Consider the following 22985-nt stretch of genomic DNA (forward strand, 5'->3'; position numbering starts at 1 on the left):
AAGCTGGGGAGCACTTTTTGACAATTTTATTCCTTGAAATTTAGGTGGAATTGACAAACGTGTTGCTGTACATCTTAGAACTGGAACTTCATTCACACGAATGTAAGGGCTCCGTGTCCTTGACTTGAATGGGTGTGCGATCCGCAATATACGCCAAAAGAGATGTCCTCTCTTTTGCGGAAGAGAGGCACGGATCGGAAGCCCACGGAAACGCTTGGAAGCGCTTTTGTGGACTTTCGGGTCCGTGCCTCTGCACCGCAAGAAAATAAAAGAAAAAGTTAAAAAATGTGTGTGTATATAGATAAAGATCATGGGCACCGCTGCATCCCAAAATGCCTGTAGTGTTAAAATATAAATGTATTTATCCCGTACGGAGAATACTATAACGGAAGGAAATCGGAATAGCTGACTCAGCGTTTCTTCACTGCTTTATCTCCTATACATAATTGAGTAAAAAGTCATCAAAAAGTCATACACTCCCCAGAATGGTAACATAGTAACACAGTACATAAGGCCGAAAAAAGACATTTGTCCCTCCAGTTCGGCCTGTTATCCTGCAAGTTGATCCAGAGGAAGGCAAAAAAAAAAACCCTGTGAGGTAGAAGCCAATTTCCCCCACTTTAGGGGAATAAAAGATTCCTTCCCAACTATCAATAAAAAGTACAGATTTCCCAGGAAATAGTGGCCCTCGCACAGCTCTGTGGACTTAACTATAAAAAAATGTTATGGGAGTCAGAATTTGCTTGAATAAAGTTGGGGTTCCTCACCCGTTCACCTCATACTGGAAGTGCTGCCTCATCATTCGTTTTTTATATATATATATATATATAATTTTTATTATTATTTTTTTTTTAATCTGTTTTTAAGTATTAAAACACATGAAAATTTTATATAAATGTGGTATCGCTATAACCCTACTGGTCAGTTTTACCACATAGGAAATGCGGTAAAAACAAAACCCAGAAAACTGTGGCAGAATTATTATTTATTTTTTCCAATTGCACCACATTTGCAATTTTTCCCAGCTTCTCACTACGTCACAGGCAATAGTAAATGGTGCCGTAAGAAAGTACAACTTGTCCCGCAAAAAAAACAAAAAACTTATACGGCTACGTGAAAGGAAAAAAAAAAACGCATAAGTCCGAAATGGCTGGGAGTAGAAAACAAAACGGGAATATTGCAAAACAGGGCTTATCCTGCAAGTACAAAAAGAAAAAGAAAAATATCTGCAGTAATGCACACCATTATTTTAACTATATAAAAATGCTGATCTCCAGTGTAATTTTCACCTATATTCTATTTTTTATCTATTCTGTATTCTGTGTATTCTATTTTTTTCTGTTAAAGGGGTTCTCCGGGCATTTTTTATATATTATTCTTTTTTTTTTTTTTTTGCATTCACACGACCGTATAAATGGATCCGCATCCGTTCCGCAAAACTCTTGTTAACCCCTAGCTCCCCTGTCTAGAGAATAGTCTTTCACACACAGACCCAGTGATGCCACTAATAATTAACATTGCGGCGCACGATACGTCTCCTTCTCCGATGTCTGGACACAGATGCAGCTATGTTTTTCTATGAACTTAGAAGTAGAGATGAATGAATAAAAGGTGTCTGGGCCACGTCGGCTCTAAGAGGAGGCAGAGGAACCAGGGAAGCTAATGAGCATGTCAGTCCACCCCTGAATGCAGGTGAAGGTGGACCAGAAGGATAAACAGCAGGGGGCGCTACCAGAGAGGAAAGTGTAATGTACAATATTTTTACTACATGTAAATGGCTTTTGACCTGCCCCATTTGTTGCATGGTAATACTTTTTGTGGGAAAAGGCCTCTTGCACACAAACTTTTTTTTTATTTTTATTTTTCCATTTACGTTCCGTTTTTTGTGTTCCGTATACGGAACTATTCATTTCAATGGATCCGTTAAAAAAAAACGGAAGGTACACCGTATGCCTTCCTTTCCGTTTTTCCGTTCCGCTCAAAGATAGAACATGTCCTATTATTATCGGCATAACGGACAAGCATAGTACTGTTCTGTCAGGGGCCAGCTGTTCCGTTCTGCAAAAAACGGAATGCACATGGACGTCATCCGTATTTTTTGCGGACCGCAAAATACTGAAAAAGCCATACAGTCGTGTGCAAGAGGCCTAACTCCTTTAAAATGGTGCCCCCTTTGTCTCTGGAGGAGACTCTTTGCTGATTCTCTTTCCTGTGCAGGTGAACGAGGCGTGCTAAGACCCATTGACTTGCATTGGATGCAGAACGTCGGCAGATTTCTTAAGGATTTAGGTTTTGAAATCCCAGGCTTAAAATGCTCAGAAAATCCTGAACTTGTGGACTCGGCCCTTACATGATTGCTTTATAACGCCACCATGCCAAGGTGCAGTGTACCAAGTGCCTGGGAGGTCGTGGCGCCGATGACTGGCACTGTGATTACTGACCTGCTGGGTACTCCTAAACGTAGAAATCTGGTGCTGATAGATGATACCTGGTGCCAAGACGCCATGCACTGCCATCGTACACTAGTAATTTTAGTGGCCGCCCCTCTGGGTGACCGATTATTCTCTGGACTCGTCTTTTACACTAATAAAGGTCGTCTCCTTTTACCTCTTGTCTCCGTGAAGAGGAAGTTTAAAAGCTCCCATTTTACTAGTTTGCAAATATGTTGCCTTCAGGAGTCGCCCATTTGCATTCTGACAATCTGCAGGTCGCTTCGGGGAAGTCTCGCTGCAAAAATCTCAAGTTTCGTTATCTGTTTTTGTTTGTAATATTTCCTTGAGCTTGAAGTCGTAGTGCGGTGTGTAAGGGTGTGACCCCACTGGCTGAATGCCGCCAATCCACAACCAACCCGCCGCAGCCAATGTCCCGTCCTCGGGATCGGTCATCGATATCAGATCGGTAGTGGTCCGACAAACAGGACCCCCGCCCATCAGCTGTTTGAAGAGGCTGCGTTGCTCCAGTGCCTGTCGCCATCTCCTCCTCAGTCATCAGTTCATTGGTCACGTGGCCTAGTGAATGGGCCTAGGCTGCAATACCAAGCACAGCCACTGTACAAAGGGCGGCGCTGTGCTTGGTGAGCTCAGAGAAGGTCGCATTGCTCACCAGAGCGCCGTGGCCTCTTTAAAAAGCCGATCCACGGGCACGCCGGTAGTCAGACCCCCACCCATCAGATATTGATGACCTATCCTGAGGATAGGCAGTCAATATTTTACTCCCAAAAAAAACCTTTAAGCATTACATAATACCCTTTTAATAGCGAGGGGTCGTCTGTGTAATGCAGGACAGCACAGGACCTCCAGAGGGAGACCCTCTCTGGGCCAAGAGTTCTTGAGGAGTTGGGCAAGGTATTGCCCCAGGGAGCGTGGGAATGTCATACATTACTAAAAGGACCTTTACCCGTTTATTCCTGCAGTGCTCCGACCCCACTGCTTTGGTCCTCCTCGCCAGTCTCTGTTTACATGGCTGCAGTAGTGATCTACCCCTATAGCCATTGACCGCTGCAGCAGTCCACTGAGGCCAGTGATTGGCTGCAGCAGTCCACTGAGGCCAGTGATTGGCTGCAGCAGTCCACTGAGGCCAGTGATTGGCTGCAGCAGTCCACTGAGGCCAGTGATTGGCTGCAGCAGTCTCTTGAGCATGCTGGCACTTCACTGTTGTAGCCAAATAAACAGAGACCGGCAGGGGAATAAATGGATATTTTATGCTTCATTCATTATTTTAACACTTTTCTCATTTGAATTTTTTTTATTTATTTTTTTCTCCAATTTGTAAGCCCCCCTTAAGGCAAAAAGTAAACATTTTGTCTGCCTTGTGTTTCCCGTAAGTCTGTGCAGTTTCGGGAACAGCGGCCCTGTGTATAGCAGCGTGCGGCACCTGGCCACAATGTTTGTCTTTCCTTCCGTGTGAATCGTCTGTTTCATGTAGAAATATCGGCGCCTGGTGACACCCTGAACAGACCCGCACCTGTGTTGTAAAGTGCACCTCTCGCCCCCCTGCCCTTCCTTTCACAAGACTACAGGGCATGTACAACCCCGTGCCCTCCAGCTCCGTCACGTCTACATAAACATCAGAGTAAACGGACCTCTTGTGTCTGTCCCTTTAAATATGAGCGCTGGGAAAAAACAATCGGGTCATAGAAGCAAAAGGGCATTACATAAACTGTGAGCAAACGTCAGTAAACCTAAAAATAACCAGCCAGTAGTTATATGGATATTTAAAGGGGTTGTCCTGCCTCAGAGCCGAGTCCTAACCTATGCTCCTTAAAGGGCTATTCTGGTTGTTTGAAGTTATCCTGTGGATAAGGGCTAACTATTATGTTGTTGGGGGTCCTATCGCTGGGACCCCCACCAATGATGAGAACAGGGGCCCTGCAGCCCCTCTGAAATGAACAGAGCGGCCTGTCGTCCACATGCGCATTGCCGCTCCATTTATTTCCCTATCTTGGGAATTCGCATAGAGATGAATGGAGCAGCGGCACGGTTCATTTCCAGGGTACTGAGCCCCCGTTCTTGTGATCAATGGGGGGGTCCCAGGGGTAGGACCCCCACCGATCTAATAGTTAGCCCTTATCCTTTGGGTAGGGGATAACTTTAACCAACCGGAATACCCCTTTAACATAGAAAACCTCAATCACCTGTCCACTGTCCCACTGCTGCTTTCTAAGATATGCCTCAAATTTCAGTAGAGGTGCAGGTCCCACCTCTGGGTCCCGCTCTTATCTCCAGAACATGCTCCGCCAAAGTGAAGGGGAGTGCACTGCGCAAGCGCGGCCACCGTTCATTCACCGCTATGGGAGTTCTAAAAAAAAAAAAAAGCCTAGTGCCGGCTCCGCTATTTCCAGCAATGCCAGAGCGGTCAATGAAAGGTGGTCGTGCATGTGCGGTGCGCTCTCCTTCACTTTGGAGGGCCCCCGTTTCCCAGGACCCCCACCTATCTGACATTGGTGGCTTTTCCTAGCGACAGACCACCAATCTATGAGATGAGACAACCCTTTAAGTAAAGATAAATTTGCTTGTCACAGAGCACAACCATTGGTATGTGAAAGGAGCATAAAGACACACTAGTAGGTACAAGAGTGCCGTGAAGTCTTGAGGAGTATGTCTTCATGTTGTAAAAATGCCAAGTATGATAAGGTTGCTGGCTGAAAGACGTAAGCAGTCTTTATGGTTCCCCTTTGTGCTATATTTATGCTGTTGTTAGAGAATTTTTAACTTGGTATGTATATAGGCGAGAACCTTGGGCCCCCTATGGGTGACTGCTGAGCGACACTGTGTAACCGCGCTGGCGATCTAGGTAGGCCGCACACCTTCAGTGATCGGTCACAACTCCCCCATACGGAAAAAATAAGTGAGATCCTTCTTTCCCCGACACCAGCTGTAGGCGGCTCCCCATACACATTAGGCCTCATGCAGATCCGCAGAACGCTGATACCAGCCGTGTCCATGTCGCCATTTTTTTCTCACTTCTGTAGAAATGTCGTATCGTGCATGTTCTGTCTTTTTTTTTGCGGGCCTGCAGAATGGACGTGCGTACCGTCCGCATTTTTTATGTGACCCCATTGAAATGAATGCGTCCCCATACGACCGGCAGATCGGATGCAGAAAAACACAGCGGGTCATTTTTTTTTTTTTTTTTTAAGAGAGGTGTTTTTAGGCTACTTTCACACCTGCGTTCGGTGCAGATCCGTCTTGTATCTGCACAGACGGATCCGCACCGATAATGCAATCGCTTGTATCCGTTCATAATGGATCCGTTTGCATTATTCTTTAAAAAAAAAAAGTCTAAGGCCCCTTTCACACGGGCGAGTATTCCGCGCGGATGCGATGCGTGAGGTGAACGTATTGCACCCGCACTGAATACCGACCCATTCATTTCTATGGGGCTGTGCACAGGAGCGGTGATTTTCACGCATCACTTAGGCGTTGCGTAAAAATCGCAGCATGTTCTATATTCTGCGTTTTTCACGCAACACAGGCCCCATAGAAGTGAATGGGGTTGCGTGAAAATCGCAAGCATCCGCAAGCAAGTGCGGATGCGGTGCGATTTTCACGCATGGTTGCTAGGTGACAGTCTATTCACTGTATTATTTTCCCTTATAACATGGTTATAAGGGAAAATAATAGCATTCTGAATACAGAATGCTTAGTTGGTGATCAATTGAGGGTTAAAAAAAAATAAAACAATTAACTCACCTTCTCCTCTTGTTCGCGTAGTTCCCGGTCTCTTCTTTACTTCTTAAAAGATGAACTATCGGCTAGGACCTGTGGTGACGTCAGATCACATGCTCCAATCACATGGTCCATCACCACGGTGATGTACCATGTGATTGGAGCATGTGATCTGATGTCACCAAAGGTCCTTTAGCCCACAGCTCATCATTAAAGAAGTAAAGAAGAGACCGGGAACTACGCGAACAAGAGGAGAAGGTGAGTTAATTTTTTATTTTTATTTTTTTAACCCTCAATTGATCACCTACTATGTATTCTGTATTCAGAATGCTATTATTTTCCCTTATAACCATGTTATAAGGGAAAATAATAACATCTACACACCTAACCCAAACTTGAACTTCTGTGACGCACCCGCACATTTTCCCGCAACGCCCGTGTGAAAGGGGCCTAAGTCAAAACTGATCCGTCCTGCATTGAAAGTCAATGGGGGACGGATCAGTTTTCAATTGCACCATATTGTGTCAGTGAAAACGGATCCGTCCCCATTGACTTACATTGTGTGTCAGGACGGATCCGTTTGGCTTCGCATCATCAGGTGGTCACCAAAATGCTGCAAGCTGCGTTTTGGTGTCCGCCTCCAGAGCGAAATAGAGGCGCAACGGAGCCAAACTGATGCCTTCTGAGCGGATCCTTATCCAGTCAGAATGCATTGGGGCTGAACTGATCCATTTTGGACCGCTTGTGAGAGCCCTGAAACGAATCTCACAAACGGACAACAAACGCCAGTGTGAAAGTAGCCTTAGAAGCTGGTTGTCTCATCATAGACAATAGGGGAATATCGTGGATCCCACCTATATCGAGAACGGAGCCCTGCAAGGTGGTGACTGGAGGACTCCGGTCAGGGCCACCACCATGCCAGCTTTCCATAGAAGTGAATGGGAGCGCATCACGCATGACCGACCACCGCTCTCATTCACTTCAATGGGCTCTATTTTTAGCGGCCCCATAGAAAATGAATGGAGGGCAGCTGCACAGTGCGCCCTCCTTCACTTTCGGGGCTCCGTTCTCGATATAGGTGCGGGTCTCAGCGGTGGGACCCGCACCAATCGGACAATGGGGGCATATCCTAGCGATGTCTGTCATGAGACAACCCCTTTAATAAGCTGCCAGTGGATCTGGCGTCTCTCCATAACTTCGGCGTACCCAGCGCCAGTTCTAAATGTAAGACCGCTTCCTCGTTGGCTTACATTTAGACCATTTTCTATGCCTAAAACAGGCGTAGAAAATGACGAATGAGATGGGTCTGCCAGCCCGTCCCTTTCCCTACCCATGCCATGCCCACATTTTTTTTTCGGCCTGGCGTGAGTGGGGAAAAGTCACAAATAACCTTTGCGTCACAATCTGCTCCAGATATACGCCTAATATAGATGACCCCCATACTGTTTCATGCACGGCAGAGTTGGCCGACATTAGCCTAATGTCAATAAGGGCCTTAAACAGGACCCGTCCCCTCTCCTGACGTGTGGGATTTAGTAACTACAGACATTCCCCATGTAATAACAATTCCTGAGCCTCTACTCTTACGTCTCTATGTTGTGCCGTTCCGTTATTATTTCTACTAGAAGTTCTGAATGAATTGCTAGCAGTCTGCAGCGCTTCTTATTAGTGTTATCAGTTGAGGGTGTGTCTGACACGAGCAGCACTGATTGGATAGTCTCAGACTGTGCAGGGACACCCCCCAACTGGTAACACCCAGCTGCACCTTCACTGCAAACTGCTAGCACTTCATTTGTAACTCCTATCATAGTCCTAAGAATAGACGCTCCAGAATTGGGGAATGAAAGTCGCTACTAACACTGACATGTCAGGTGGGACAGGTCCTCCTTAAAGGGGTTGTCCAGGATAGGCCAGCAATATCAGGTCGGCAGGGGTCTGACAGCCGCACAAGCTACTGAGCAGTAGTAGTAGTAGTAGTATGTATTCAGAGTAGTAGTTGCAAAAATACATTTTATGTAAAGCATCGGCTGAATGCACCAGAACCAGTGGTTGGAGATGACGGGAAGGGTATAGACCACACATCGGTCAGTAATGGGGAAGCATGGAGCCACATTCTTCACACCCATTCCTGGCATTAGTCACTTCTGTTGACATGCATACACCTTACCAGGTGTATGCAGGTCAGTGCCAGCTTAAAGACACATCCAAGAGGTATGCAGGCATGTCGTTTTGACATAAATATGACCTGTTATGTAGAAGGCTCCTGTCCACCACGTGGAATCTTACCCACTAATCGCTCCCTAATTTGAATGCCGTCCAGAAGCATCCTTCCTATTTTTTAAAGGGGTTTTTCCGGAGTAGAATTTTGATGACTTATGCTCAGGATAGTTAATCAATTTCTTGATTGATTAACTATCCTGAGCATAAGTCATCAAAATTCTACTCCGGAAAAACCCCTTTAAAAAATAGGAAGGATGCTTCTGGACGGCATTCAAATTAGGGAGCGATTAGTGGGTAAGATTCCACGTGGTGGACAGGAGCCTTCTACATAACAAATCAATTTCTTATCTGTGGGGGTCCAACTCCCAGCCCCCCTGTCGATCAGCTGTTGGAAGAGGCGCCGTACATTTGATAGTGGCTGTGCATGGTATTGCAGCCCAGGACGATTCACGTAGACCATGTGACCGATAAACGGGAAATGGCATGATCAGAAAGAAGCCACAGCGCTGATCGGAGGAGCTGCTGGGAGCCGGACCCCCACGGTCAGATATTGATCACCTTTCATCAGTATCGTACTCCCGGAAAACCCTTTTAATAGTTGATAAATTTATCTTTTATAGTATGGGTGTACATTAAAGGGAATGTGGAGGCAGTTTTGCCCATGCTAAACTGCTGACAACACTAGGTAGGAGCTGGTACAGACATGCCTATTGGTGGAGCTTTTATTATCAGGAGTAGTGTGAATATGAAGTTTTATTCTGCCAGCTTCTGCTTCTTAAATGTCCAAGAGGGGGAACTTCAGTGATCAACATCTACTTGTTCTGCTAGACTTGGTTTACACATTGAGGAAAGCTCCTAATATCAATGTAGCTGATTATCGATTTGTGAGTCTTATCTTAAAGGGGTTGTCCCAGATTACAAAAATGCCTTAGAAATAGCGCCACCCCTGTCCATGGGCTGTGTCTGGTATTGCTGCTCAGCCGCATACTCGCCCCATTACATATACAATGCTGTGTGCATTATGGAGTTTGTTTTCTGCATGCTTGGCAGCTCATGTACGTCTCCTCTTCAATCTTTCAGAATGTTATGGACCAATTCAACCCCGGGCTTAGAAATCTCGCTAATCTGGGGAAAAACTACGAAAAGGCAGTTTCCGGTAAGTCGCCTTTATGGCTATCAATGCTTTCTAATCAGATTAAAGTCTCTGAAAAGCTGATTTCCAGCAGCCTTTATGCTGGCGGGGCACGTAATCCAGCGCCTGCCTGCGTCACTGGAGATATTGGAATGACTCGCTTTTTCTGCCCAGGAAGATCTCCAACATCTGCATTAGAGGATATCACGAAAATCTATTGCCAAATGTGCCAGGCATCAGAAGGAGGCCGATATTCATCGCTTACTGCTGAACTATTTGGTTAAAGAGGACCCGTCCCCTCTCCTGACACGTCCTTTATTATTCCTGCTAGAAGTTGTGAATAAATTACTAGCAGTTTGCAATGCAGGTCCAAATGGGTGTTACCGGATTGGGGGGGGGGGGGGGCCTGCACAGTCTGACACTAGCAGCACTGAGTGTCAGACTGTGCAGGACACAACCTACTGGTAACACCCATTTGGACCTTCATTACAAACTGCTAGTAGTTCATTCATAACTAATAGTAGGAATAATAAAGGAATGGCACATCATAGAGCCATAAGAACAGAAGCTCTGGGATTGTCGCTGTATGGGTAATGCAAGTAGTTGCTGAAAGTGACATGTCAGGAGAGGGGACAGGTCCTCTTTAAGACCCTCATAGATTTAGGTTTTTGTCTATGGGTCTGAAAGATTCTCACCCTGGAGCCATTGTGTGAAATTTAATGTTTAAAGGGGTTCTCCGGGATTTTCCATATTGATGGCCTATCCTCAGGAGAGGTCATCAATGTGAGATTAGCAGGAGCCTGGCTCCCGACACCCCCTGCCAATCGGCTGTTTTAGGAATCTGTGGGGCTCTTGTGAGCGCCGCCGTCTGCTCGCTGTGTGCCAAGTACAACGCAGTCTGTTTGATGGCAGCTGTGCTTAGTAGAACAGGGCTGCGTCTAGGCCATGTGACCGATTAAACATGATGTCACTGGACTAGGACGAGGCCTAGGGGCTCACGGAGTGCCGGGGCCCCTTAATAGAGCTGATCAGCGGGGGTGCCAGGAGTCGGAACCTCGCCAATCTGATATCGATGACCTATCCTGAGAATAGGCTGTCAATATCAAAATCCTGGAAAACACCTTTACATTGATGGTATATCCTTAAAGGGGTTCTGCAGTTTGTTTTAACTGATAATCTATCCTCTGGAGAGCCCTGAATGGATCTCGCAAACGGAAAGCCAAAACGCCAGTGTGAAAGTAGCCTTAGATTGAATGGCGCTGTTAAAGGGGTTGTCCAGGATCAATTTTTATTTTTATTTTTTTAAGTGTACTCCCTATTAACAGCTGAATCAAGGTCCCCCCATATGTTTTTAAGTATTTTCACCATTTCTACATGGCTCCGACGGTCCCCCCCACGCTTTGTTTACACCTAGGTTTATTTTTTACTGCCGCACTGCGGTTCCCAGCGCAGCATCACGTGGTTTCAAATGAATATCATCTCCGCCGTGACTCCGCCCCTAATTAATATTCAGTGCGCTGCCTCTTTCATTCATAATAAAGCGCCCTTCCCGGTGACGTCACCGGACCAGATGGGTGTGGCTTAGTGCGGTTGGTTGCCGCCTTGTTACCGCCCATCCAGGCACTTTCAATAATTCATGTGGCTGAGGGTGACGTCACCGGGCTCCCTGCGAAGCGGAAGAGGAGGCTTCACTCGGCAGAAAGGGACCCGGTACGTCACCGAGTCTTGGAAACACAGCGCTTCCGGCTGAGAGTTGGAGGTTTGAAAACTGGGCATTAGAAATGTCGGGTAAAGGTAGGACAGGCACGATTGTAACATTTAGGGCATTGTTGTACCCATACTCCAATCTTCCTAATCCCGGACAACCCCTTTAAGCTCGGTCTTTCCTGTGACTGAGACGCTTCCTCCATGCTTTGCATATCTGTCATGTATTGCAGTATGATATTGTGCATCTGGATCTTCCTATTTTCATATTTTTTGCTTATGCTCTAGGCATTAACCCCTTCTCTGCTGGGCAGGCAGCATAGCAGTGCTCGCCACGTGTGAATCAGCAGCTATATATAGGGAAACTGCAGCGGGTTCTATACCGACGCTTTCTATTAAGGTGCCCAAATCAACATCGACCAAACCTGTGTGGAGGCGTCCTGACTCTCCCCCGACGGCACACGTCAGGTGGAAGAAGGGTTGGGTGTTTTGGATTTCAGCATGCCCCATCCTTTCTCATACTCGTGGGAGACAAGCTGCCGCCGGAGGAGTCTGCCCCGTCTACGCTGTCAGCTGAACGCTCGTTTGACGGACGCCTGTCTCTCCTGACCTCCTGTACACATGCACACTCCACGATGAGCACGCATACCTTCATTCAAGCAAATTTAGATTGATACTAATCTGACTGGTTTGGTATCTCCCCTGATTTCACCATAAACATGGTGCCAGCCCCCGTTTTTACTGATGGCATGGGGGGCACTCTTTCTTTGGCTGTGTCTAATATTGTAGTTTGTTTATTTATAAGGCTTTTCCCTTAACAGCAACTTTATCCCCTATAGGGGACAAGCCTCTAATGATTCTGACTGCCGGGACCCCCGCCGATCACCGGTGGAGCGGCAGATCCACTTGTGTCCGTCGCTCCATTCAACTCTATTTGACTGCTGGCCATAGCTGGAGAGTGCAAGCGCTTGTCTATGTCCGGCAGCCCCATATTGTTGCATGGAGCGGCAATGTGCATGCGTGTCTACCGCTCCAATCAAACGAGGAGCATGGACCCCCATTCTCGTCATCAGCAGTCGAACCCTGCCGATCAGACCCCAATCCTCAATTCTGTGGAAAGACGGTTAGTTGTAATGGGACAACCCCTTTAAGTGAATATGGCTGAGCTGCAATGCCAGGCACGACCCATAAATGACAGTGGCACTGTTTCTGACAGGAGCAAACCCTTCCTAATGTCATTAAGCCCCTTTAACTTAATGGCAGTCGCCGTCAACATGCACACTCGTGAGAAATGAAAAGAACGAGGAAGAAATTAAAATCTTGGTTCACTAATTATCTGAATTACCCAATATGTAGATGAGCTACGAGCCTAACGCATGACATCGGCTATTAACATGGATGACCGTGTATTAATATCCGTCAGTGTCATGTGCAGTGACAGGTTGGGTTCTGAAACTACGACTCCCAGAATCCTCCATTTACTTCTATAGGAGTTACAAGAACAGCCGAGTAAGTGTGCATGCTGGGAGTTGTAGTTTCACAGCAGCTGGAGTGCCGACGGTTGCTGATCCCTTGTCTAGACCATATATTATAACCGTAGTGGAATCTATTGCAGACCCAGTGATGGATGCAATTAGAGGGGGCATCTCTTGGTACAATCAGAATGACACGTCCATGGGACAGAAATCTGTATATGCGGCGGATTACCGGTCTATAGGCATCTGTAGCCTGGACTCATTATCAAAAACCAAGGCCGCAGCGCTCCCATTGTGTCTTGCTGTCGCTCTAGAACAGGGATCGGCATCCTCCGGCGCTCCAGCTGTTCTGAAACTACGACTCCCAGAATCCTCCATAAACTTCTGTGAGTGTTACAAGAACAGCCGAGTAAGTGTGCATGCTGGGAGTTGTAGTTTCACAGCAGCTGGAGTGCTGAAGGTTGCTGATCCCTAGCCTAGAATATAATCAGCTGCCAAATGGGTTAATAATAGGACACGATGGTGTATTGTAAGCTGGCCATATATGTATGATGGGGACAAGCCACGAATCATGGTAGAACTGGGGTTAATGTGGTTTTTCGGGCGCTTGATATTGATGGCCTATCCTCAGGATAGGTCATCAGTGTGGGTCCAAATCCCAGCGCCCCCGCCGATCATCTACTTGAAGAGGCCGTTGTGCTCAGGTGTGCGCTGCAGCCTCCTCCTAGGCCAGTGATGTCCTGTTCAGCGGACACAGGTTTTATATCGTCCATTTCTATTGTTTTCCTTGAGATAAGCAGCATCAGAGCGGTCTTGTAGCCACTTATCTCCCTCCATGTGGCATGTCACTGCGGTTAATCCCAAGTGAAGACAGCCACAGGACGACGGTCATCTTATGGCCAGCTTTACAAGACCTAGAGGAAACAGAGAAGAAGAAGGTGCCCCTTTTGTCCAAAAACTTGTTTGCAAAACCTGCCAAGCTAACCGAAGCCGCTCTCCATAATTGATGGCGTCCTGTGCTGTCGGGTAGGTAGCGGCATGAAACGCGATGTGCCGTATCAGGTTCCGGAGCCGTGTACTGTACATGGATTAAGTGTACTGCGCTCCTGGCCAAGAACTTTCTACAGGTCCTCGCCGGCTGTCTGGAGGCATCTACAGAAGGATTTCACTTGTATACACCTCGGAGTTTTAGGATGTTTCTAGATTTTAGCATTATGAAATAATTCTTATTTTTACCGAATATTCCGAAACTCCAGAATGACACGTTCCACCTTACTGGAAGAAGTGGGCAGAGGTTTCCATTCCAGGATCCAGCCACAGACGCAGCAAACATCTTAGTCACTTAATTTAAAAATCATATTTTTCCTACTTATTTTTTATTTTATTTTTTATGCCGATTGCAATTTCATTTCATAATTTAGCGTTCATCCTGAGCCTCCTGGTTCATGGATATTAGAAAAGATGCTCCAGAAACAGTATTTTATAAGGAATGCTGGAAATGTCACTGGCAGAAGGAGGGGAGATAAGCGGCGGTCAGACTCTCAGTACCCTGTATCAGTAGGATCTGACCTGACCAATCTTTTCTCCCTGATACAAGTCTCTGTTCACATTAGCTCACTCTTATCAAAAGGATTGTCCCATGCCAAACATTTATTCCCTATTCACAGGATAAGTGTATGAATGGCGGGGGACCCCATGTTCCCCTCTTTGAATGGAAGGGTCTTCACTCATTCACTCTTTGGTCCATTCAACTCTATGAGACTGTTGGAAACTACAAGCACCCGGTTATTTCCAGCCGTCCCTTAGTGATGATGGCGCCGCAGTGTGCACGCCATTAGTGATGATGGAGCGGCAGTGTGCACGCCATTAAATGGGGCATCACAGGACCATCATTCGCACGATCAGCAGGGACCCCAGCAGTCGGACCCCCCATAATCAGACTCCTATGCCCTATCCAAAATAAATGTTTGGCATGAAACAACTCCTTTTAAAGGGTTTGGCCTAGGATCGCCTATCCACAGGAAAGTGTCTCATCACGGACGGTCCGATCACATAAGTGGGGGTCCCTTGGCCCCTGTTTGAATGGCGTTCAGTTGAGCTTGCGTGCTACCGATCCATTCAAAGCCAGTGGGACTGAAAGGTCATCAGGCGCAGTGAGTGCTCGGTGCATCCTTGGTCCCGTATGCTTTGAACCGAGTTGCAGCATGCGTGTTCAACCATGCTTCATTCAAATAGGGTACATGAAAACCCATGTTTTCTTGATCTGAAGGGGTCCCAGCACTCAGACCCCAAGCGAACAACCATCCCCAATCTTGTGGATAGACGTGTCACAAAACATATTGCACGTTTTCTAACCAGCACCTGGATCTGAGTACTTTTGTAATTGCATGTAATTGAAAATGTATTATAGCCAGTGAGCTATTCAATAAAATGTATCTGTACAGCGCCACCTGCTGTTTGTTCTTTATTTTATTTTTTTTGTCCATCTCCCTGAGCTGGTCGAACATGCTCTATTTAAAGGGGTCTTCCGGGATTTTGATACTGACGATCTATAATCAGGATAGGTCATCAGTAATTGATCGGTGAGGGTCCAACACCCAGGACCCGCTCCGATCAGCTGTTTGAGAAGGCAGCGGCGCTCCTGTGAGCGTGGTATAGTGGCTGTGCTTGGTGTCGCTCTCAGCCCCATTAACTTCAATTGGGGCTGAGAGCGATACCAAGCTGTACAATGTATGGAGCTGAGAAGGCCACGGCGCTCACGGGAGTCCAGTGCCTTCTCAGACAGCTGATCGGCGGGGTCCCAGGTGTTGGACTCCTACCGATCAGACACTGATGACCCATCCTGAGGATAGGTTATCAGTATTTAAAAATCCTGGAAAACCCCTTAAAATTTTTAACTGCCACCAGCCATGTGTTCTTTTAGAAGCTGTGGCAGTTACAAGGAGTGAGCTCCAGCAGAAAGGACATGCCCCCATTACATACTGTGTGACCTCCCCCCCCCATGCTTGGTTGTATGTAAATTTCAGATCGGTCTGTGCACTCGGACAGCTTTTATTTTATTTTTTTACCCGAGATTCTGGATGTCATCCCAGAATTTGAGCATACAGGTGTATATTATGATGTGCCGAGCATAAATAATACCGCCATATACTTTACATACAGTATGCACACAAATCTTTTGCAAAGCTTATCAGATCAGCATTTTGGGAGCTTTTTGGCTTTGTGGGTAAAATTTCACTTGCTGGTCACAATCTGCCCGGGTGACCAAAATTTCATCCTTGGTTAAAGGAGCACTCCTGGCCCAGCTAATACTCTGCGTTATGCCTAGTACAGGGTCAGAGGGGGCGGAGCTCGACTCAAGGATTCAAGGACAGCGCATGGAATCCCTTTGTCATGCTCCGCCCCTCCTCAGACTCTGCTTTAAGCATAACACTGGGTATGTGTTGGACATGGAGTGCTCCTTTAAATGGGAAAATGTAATTTGGGTAAAAGTGGAATGATTTTCCGATTGCAATGCAGTTATTGGCCGCAGTTTTTTTTTTTTTTTTTCTCAAGGGAAATGCATTACGTACGTACGTTCATAGCGAGCTGGCAGGTTGACTATAGCGACTGCCCGTAGACCACAGCACATAGGGTGTGCCTGCGGCATTCAAGGAGGAAGCGCTTTCACTATCCCCTTGCCTGCGGTTAGATTTGCATCTCCAGTCTTTTTTTATTTTATTTCATTGCAATCACTTGTTAAATGGTTTACTACACCAGCACGGAGGGCAGTGTCCGCTGTGACCGTCATGTGCTCGAGCTGGTCAATAATATGGAGACTGCTTTTCCCTTATGTAGTCCCTGCAGAGCTAGGACTAGTGACATGCATCATGCAGCATCACCTACACCGCTCCATGTTCTGCATTGTGTTTGACCTGGGACCAAGGATCATTTCTCCCGGCGGTGAAGTAGAGGATCCGACAGGCTGCTCTGTTCTGGAAAGGCCTGCCGGATCTCCTTACAGAGGTGTGTACGAAGCCTAAATAGTCTTCCCTAAAATGTCCTACCATTTTGCTTCTGCAGAGTGTTAGTCCTTCGCCTAGCTGGTGGTGGTTAATCTGTCAGAGCCCTGCTTCTGTTTCTGACATCTCTCGGGTCACCCCTCTCTTCTTTTGGGGCCATTTTACAAAGAGTTTTGGCGCGTTATCTGTGTCTGAAAAAAATAAAAATAAATAAAAAGCCTCCGTGCAGCCTGGCAATTATTTCAGTGAGAAGCGGCAGCGTTTTATTTTTTATTTTTTTTTCAACCGTGATTCGTATCACGCTGGAAAAAAGAAGCGATACGCCTCATCTTGGAGCAGAATATCTCCTATTGAAATAAATGGAAAGCGGACAAAAAAAAGTGCTGCCTGCCCTGTACTTATCTGCGCCTTTTTTTGTCGCGCCAAAAAATGCAAGCAGGAAATGCAGTTTTGCCTTTAACTATACACTTACCAATAAGTAATAAAAAAAATCCAAAAAATAACATTTAGAACGAGTGTAGATTTTCCTAATCCATTGTGTTAACATGTCTGATAGCAACAGGGGAAGAGGTTGTATATGGCAAATTACAGTGTTTAGGGGGGAAATCAGGGTGAGTTCACACCTGCGCCGTCTGTTTCGGCAGAGGAGCAGACTACCGAATTTCACCGTCTCCGGCATAGACGGATATTGCCACCAGCATGAGTGCCGGCCGGGTTTCAGCTGGACAAAAACCAGTGCATTGAGTGTTTTTTGTCCGGCTGAAATCCGGTCCTTATGGCTGATACCATCTAGATCCCATTATAGTCAGTGGGGTCCGGGCGTGAATAGCAGTATTCGGCTATGCCGGATATGGCTAAATCCGGTAGTCTGCTCCTCTACCAGATCTGATCGGGCAGATGTGAACGTAGCATCACGAAGGCTGTAGGAAAACAGACAAGTCAGTTTGCAGGGAAGGCAGCAGCATCCTGGACACACAGATCCAGCATGCAGTACTGGGAGGGACCCACAATGAGAAAAGTCCGGAACTAGGAGCAAACTGAATGTCAGAGTCAAAAAGTCAAGGAAGGAAGATTGCAGACTGATGCTTAGTGGTCAGCAAAATAAATTCACTAACACGGGGATGCCCAACCTGTGGTCCTCCAGCTGTTGTAAAACTACAACTCCCACCATGCCCTGCTGTAGGCTGTCTGGGCATGCTGGGAATTGTAGTTTTGCAACAGCTGGCGGGCCGCAAGTTGGGCATCCCTGCACGAACGTATTCGACAGTTATTTTTCCATCTGCATTCCAGGTTCTCTTTAAGCATGAGAACATCAGGTATCCTGACATTGTATATCAGCACATGCACTGTAATTCAGCTGACCTGTGTGTGCGGCGCTTGCTCAGGGCTCGACCTAAGATGTTCTGCCTCGCAGTGCAGTCCGCTTGGCTGATCTGCAGTCGCTCGCCTCTCCTTCATGCTTCACATGCAGTGGGCTGTATCTCATCATTTAGAGGACTGCTGACCAGAGCGATCCTCGCCAGCCAGAAGAGGAAGCTTTACATTTTCTTTATGCAGCTTGTTGAGATGTCGTCGTGTCGCAAAGTCACAATTTTATACACGTCTAGAGGAAGCGTAAATTCACATTAGATGTTGGGGATAGGAAAAGAAAGGGGTCTACTTTTTATTCATTTCCAGAAACAGCACCACCCTCGTCCATGGCTGCGTCAGGTATTGCGGCTCAGCTGCCATCACCAGTTTACATGTTAAACCTGCATATGATGTTTAGCAAATGTTATAAATTAATTTGAAAAAAATTCTCAAGGAAAAATTTAAAGGGATCTAGATCCCATCATGCCCTGGATGGTCCGGTGACCCACCGATCAGACTTCTGTGCCGTATCATAGTGATGTGCCATAACATTGAAAGAGGAGAAGACCCCTTTAACTCTAAGGTTCTGTTCACATCACATCTGAGCATGAAGTGCTCCTCACATATACAGTACTTCTGACATAAGGCTCCAATGTGCGCCACAGTATAGATGTAGAGCTCCTAAGGTCATCCATAATATTGTGCGGTATACTTTTTTTGGGGGGAATCTAAATAGAAAAAAGTCTTCGACTGAAAAAAAAAAGTCTTCAGCCTAAAGGACACCCATTTGGCATCCATCGGGTGAATGTGGACTCCTTTGATGTATGCTCCGGGAGCTTTACTGCCACTGTGTATATACTAAGGGGGTCATCGTTTAGACGGCGGTCTTAATACATTCCTGAGCTGTTGGTGGATCGGCATATCCAGCTCCGGTCTAAACGTTAGCCAGCTTCCTAGCTGTCTAAGGCTACATTCACACGTCAGTATTTTTCTATATCCCGATTTTCGGTCCGTTTTTTGCGGATCCGTTGTTCCTGAAAATGTTTCCGTATGTCATCCGTTTTTTGCGGATCCGCAAAAAACGGAAACTTGTATAAATTTCAATAAGCAAATAAAGTTGTTAGGATTTCTTTGAAAAAAATAAATAAAATTAAAATGTAATTTCCAGGAACGGAATCCGCATAAAACGGATGACATACGTAATGACATCCGTATGTCATCCGTTTTTTTGCGGATCCATTGACTTTGTATTGTACCAGGATCCGAATTTTGCGGAAAATAATAGGACATGTTTTATATTTAAACGGACATGCGGAACGGAACAACGGAAACGGACAGCACACATCGTGCTGTCCGATTTTTTTCCAGGACCCATTGAAAATGAATGGGTCCAGATCTGTTCCGCAAAAAACGGAACAGATCAGGAAAGAAAAAACGGACGTGTGAATGGACCCTTAGGGTACTTTCACACTTGCGCTGTTTAATTCCGGCAGGCAGTTCCACGGGCAAACTGGATGCAAACGCATGTCATTTTTTTCTGACTGATCAGGATCCTGATGAGTCTGAAAAATGCCCAATCAGTCAGAAAAATGCATTGCAATACCGGATCTGTTTTTCTGGTGTCATCCGGCAAAACGGATCCGGTATTTTTTTCCCCCCACATTTTTAATGGTCTGCGCATGCGCAGTCCGGAAGGACGTATCCGGCATTGCGGTATTTTGAATGCCGGTTCCGGCACTAATACATTCCTATGGAAAAAAATGCCAGATGCGGCATTCAGGCAAGTGTTCAGTTTTTTGGGGCCGGAGATAAAACCGCAGCATGCTGCGGTATTATCTCCGTCCTGATCAGTCAAAAAGACTGAACTGAAGACATCCTGAACGGATTACTCTCCATTCAGAATGCATGGGGATAAAACTGATCACTTCTTTTCCGGTATTGAGCTCCTAGGACGGAACTCAGTGCCGGAAAAGAAAAATGCTAGTGTGAAAGTACCCTTACATTTAGACCATTTTCTTTTTTAGACCTGGTGTCAGCAGGCGGCGCAAATAAAGTTTGTGCAGCAATCTGCGCCAGAAATACGCCTAATGACTGTTAATGCAATAAATAACCACCTAAGTGTATATATATCGGCACCATGCTCCTCATAGCTCACACACAGCATGATCTGTTCATGGAGGCCAATAGAAGGTCAGTGACCTAAGAGCCAAAGGAAATTATGCTTTTGTTTGCAGCTTTGGCTGTGAATAGAGTAAAGGACATACTTCAGATATAAATCTGCACAACTCTTCCGTGACTGCATTTCGAGAGGATTCTCATCAGCGGCTCTGATTGCTGATTGCCTGATATTGACCGGTCGCCGGGTGACTCCGTAGGCCTGGTGTCGTCAGGAGAAGTATCTTAATGTGATTACATTGGAACATTTTCACAAATAATTATTCTGGGTTCAGTTTTATTAACTGTGTGTTTTTGTTTTTTTTCCTTGCAGCAATGGTCCAGGCAGGAAAAGCTTATTATGACGGAGTAGCCAAGATGGGAGAAATGACCAAGGCGTCTCCAGTCTCCAAGGAGCTAGGTAAGTTCTATGTGTGGCCGCTGCGTACGTAGTGCTCTGATGTCCTTGAGCGTGACCGAAGCCGCGGCAGATTCCTTCTTCGTGCATAGCTGCTCTATGTATGTCCAAAGCTCATAGGTTACTGGAGCAGATGATGGGGGTCGTGTGAATAATTCTCTTCTCTTGTGGCCAAAGTCCTTAAAAAAAATCCACACGTAGACTGAATTTTAACACTGCCTCTGTAGATCACTACATGAGTTCTTACATAGGAACCTTATGAGGGGATGGATTCTGCGGACCCGCTCGCGGCTTAGCTTCTTTGAATGGAGGTAAACCACGAGCGGACACCCACCATGGCTTTCAGTGGCATCTGTCCAGACACTGCACCAAGAAGGGACATGTCCCTTCTCAGTGCGGACACAGCTTTAAACTGTTGCCTGCTCAAGGTAGACACCACGCGGCTAACAGTGGATTGTTGGACCAGAGTCTGCACCAGAATGCTGCCTCGTGAATGGGTCCTAAAGTGGGTTTCTGAGCATAGACCTCTGTGATCTGTGAACGAGAAGAAGGCCCTGGGGCTTCATCCCTGAGAGGGGACTGTACCTTCCTGGTCTTGTCCCCACTGGGGTTACAGAGGTTGAAAAATACTCATCCCTAGGTTTTCTGTGTTGGTATTACATGTGTCCATTGAAATTTATGGTCAGTCCAGCAAAGTGAGGGCCCCTGCTTTGTAGCAGCTCTTGGCTGCCACCATAGCTCAGTGGGGCCCTGAGCGGACATCTGGATGCACTAATAAGGTGTATAGGAAGGGGTTGTCATCCATGGAAGATTGTATAGAAGTGCACTTCACCATACAGGACATCGGGACTTTCGTCACTTCTCGTCTGCCAGCTTAGGTGTGGCTGGGAGCAAACAGAGGAGTGCAAACATTAGGGCTTGTATATCTGTGTTTGCTGGATTCTTTTGGTCACAAGGAGCAGGACATTATTCAGATGGCAGAAAATACAGTCCAAGGTTATATATATACACTCCGCACGGGTATATTTCATCTATTTCATTTAATGTTTGTGTGTGTTGTTAAAAGATTTCGACAGTATCCCCCATAACAGTGACCTCTACAGCACCGCGCCCCTTAGCACTGACCCCCCCCCCCCCCACAGTGCCCCGCCACTTTAAAATGGGACCTCTACAGCAGCCCATCCCCTTAACTTTGACCTTCACAGCAGCCCGCCACTTTAACAGTGAGTTTCACAGCACCCCACTCCCGTGAGTGACCTCCTCAGGGGTCCGTCCTCTTAACAGTGACCTCCACAGTACCCCTCTGCCTTAAATGACCTCAAAAATAGGGTGACTTCCACAGCAGTTGCCCCTTTAATAGTGGCCCCTGCCCCTTTAACAGTGACCTCCACAGCGCCCTGCCCCTTTAATGCTAGGATTACACGACGACATGTGTCACGCGACATTTTGTCTCAACAATTTTTATAATGATAGGCTATGGTGTCGCACTGTGGCATGTGACATACTGCGACACGACAGTTGCAAAAAATCCATCCAAGATGCATTTTTCCGCGACTGTCGTGCGACACATGTCGTCATGTACCCTAGCCTAAGGCCTTTTTCACACTACCGTATGGCTATTTCAGTGTTTTGCGGTCCGTTTTTCACGGATCCGTTGTTCAGTTTTTTTGTTTCCGTTCTTCCGTATGGCATGTACAGTAATTACATAGAAAAAATTGAGCTGGGCATAACATTTTCAATAGATGGTTCCGCAAAAAACGGAACGGATACGGAAGACAAACGGATGCATTTCCGTATGTGTTCCGTTTTTTTTGCGGACCCATTGACTTGAACGGAGCCACGGAAAGTGATTTGCGGGCAATAATAGGACATGTTCTATCTTTCAACGGAATGGAAATACGGAAACGGAATGCATACAGAGTACATTCCGTTTTTTTTGCGGAACCATTGAAAAAAAAAAACGGTAGTGTGAAAGAGGCCTAAAGCTCTCCTACAGCAGTGAAGAAAAATGGCTGGGTTGTTATGGAAACCTGGAGTAAAACTCTGTGTTTGTGGAGACTAAGGGCCTGCGAGCTTCTATTGGCTGATAAGGGACATGTGACCGTGTGTATGGCAGTTGGGATATGAGTGAAAGACTTGCTTGTATTGGCTAATGCAGGTCATATTTTGGGAATATCTCAGGAACGATACGTGCTAGAGAGCTGAGACCCGGTCTAAAACCTTACTGGACACCTGATGTACCTGTGTGCCAAATCTGGTGAAGATCGGTCCAGTTGTTTGGTCGCGCATAAAGAACAGACGGACAGAAACTCTTTTTTTATATATATATTATATATATACACACACAGAGATGAATGTCGGCTG

The 22985-nt window shown here is 46.3% G+C and overlaps 1 protein-coding gene across 2 annotated transcripts in view; it reads left to right on the forward strand.

The window, feature by feature from the left end:
* Positions 1–22985, forward strand: part of BAIAP2L1 (BAR/IMD domain containing adaptor protein 2 like 1) — an 83383-nt gene that overhangs the window by 13993 nt on the left and 46405 nt on the right. For both annotated transcript variants that reach the window (XM_040440526.1, XM_040440525.1), the window contains exons 2-3: positions 9468–9543; positions 20538–20624. In XM_040440526.1, coding sequence (XP_040296460.1) covers positions 9468–9543; positions 20538–20624 — 163 coding nt within the window. The remainder of the gene's footprint in view (positions 1–9467; positions 9544–20537; positions 20625–22985) is intronic.

The sequence above is a fragment of the Bufo bufo genome, chromosome 7 (assembly GCF_905171765.1).
Source record: "Bufo bufo chromosome 7, aBufBuf1.1, whole genome shotgun sequence".
In the NCBI taxonomy this organism is placed as follows: Eukaryota; Metazoa; Chordata; class Amphibia; order Anura; family Bufonidae; genus Bufo; species Bufo bufo.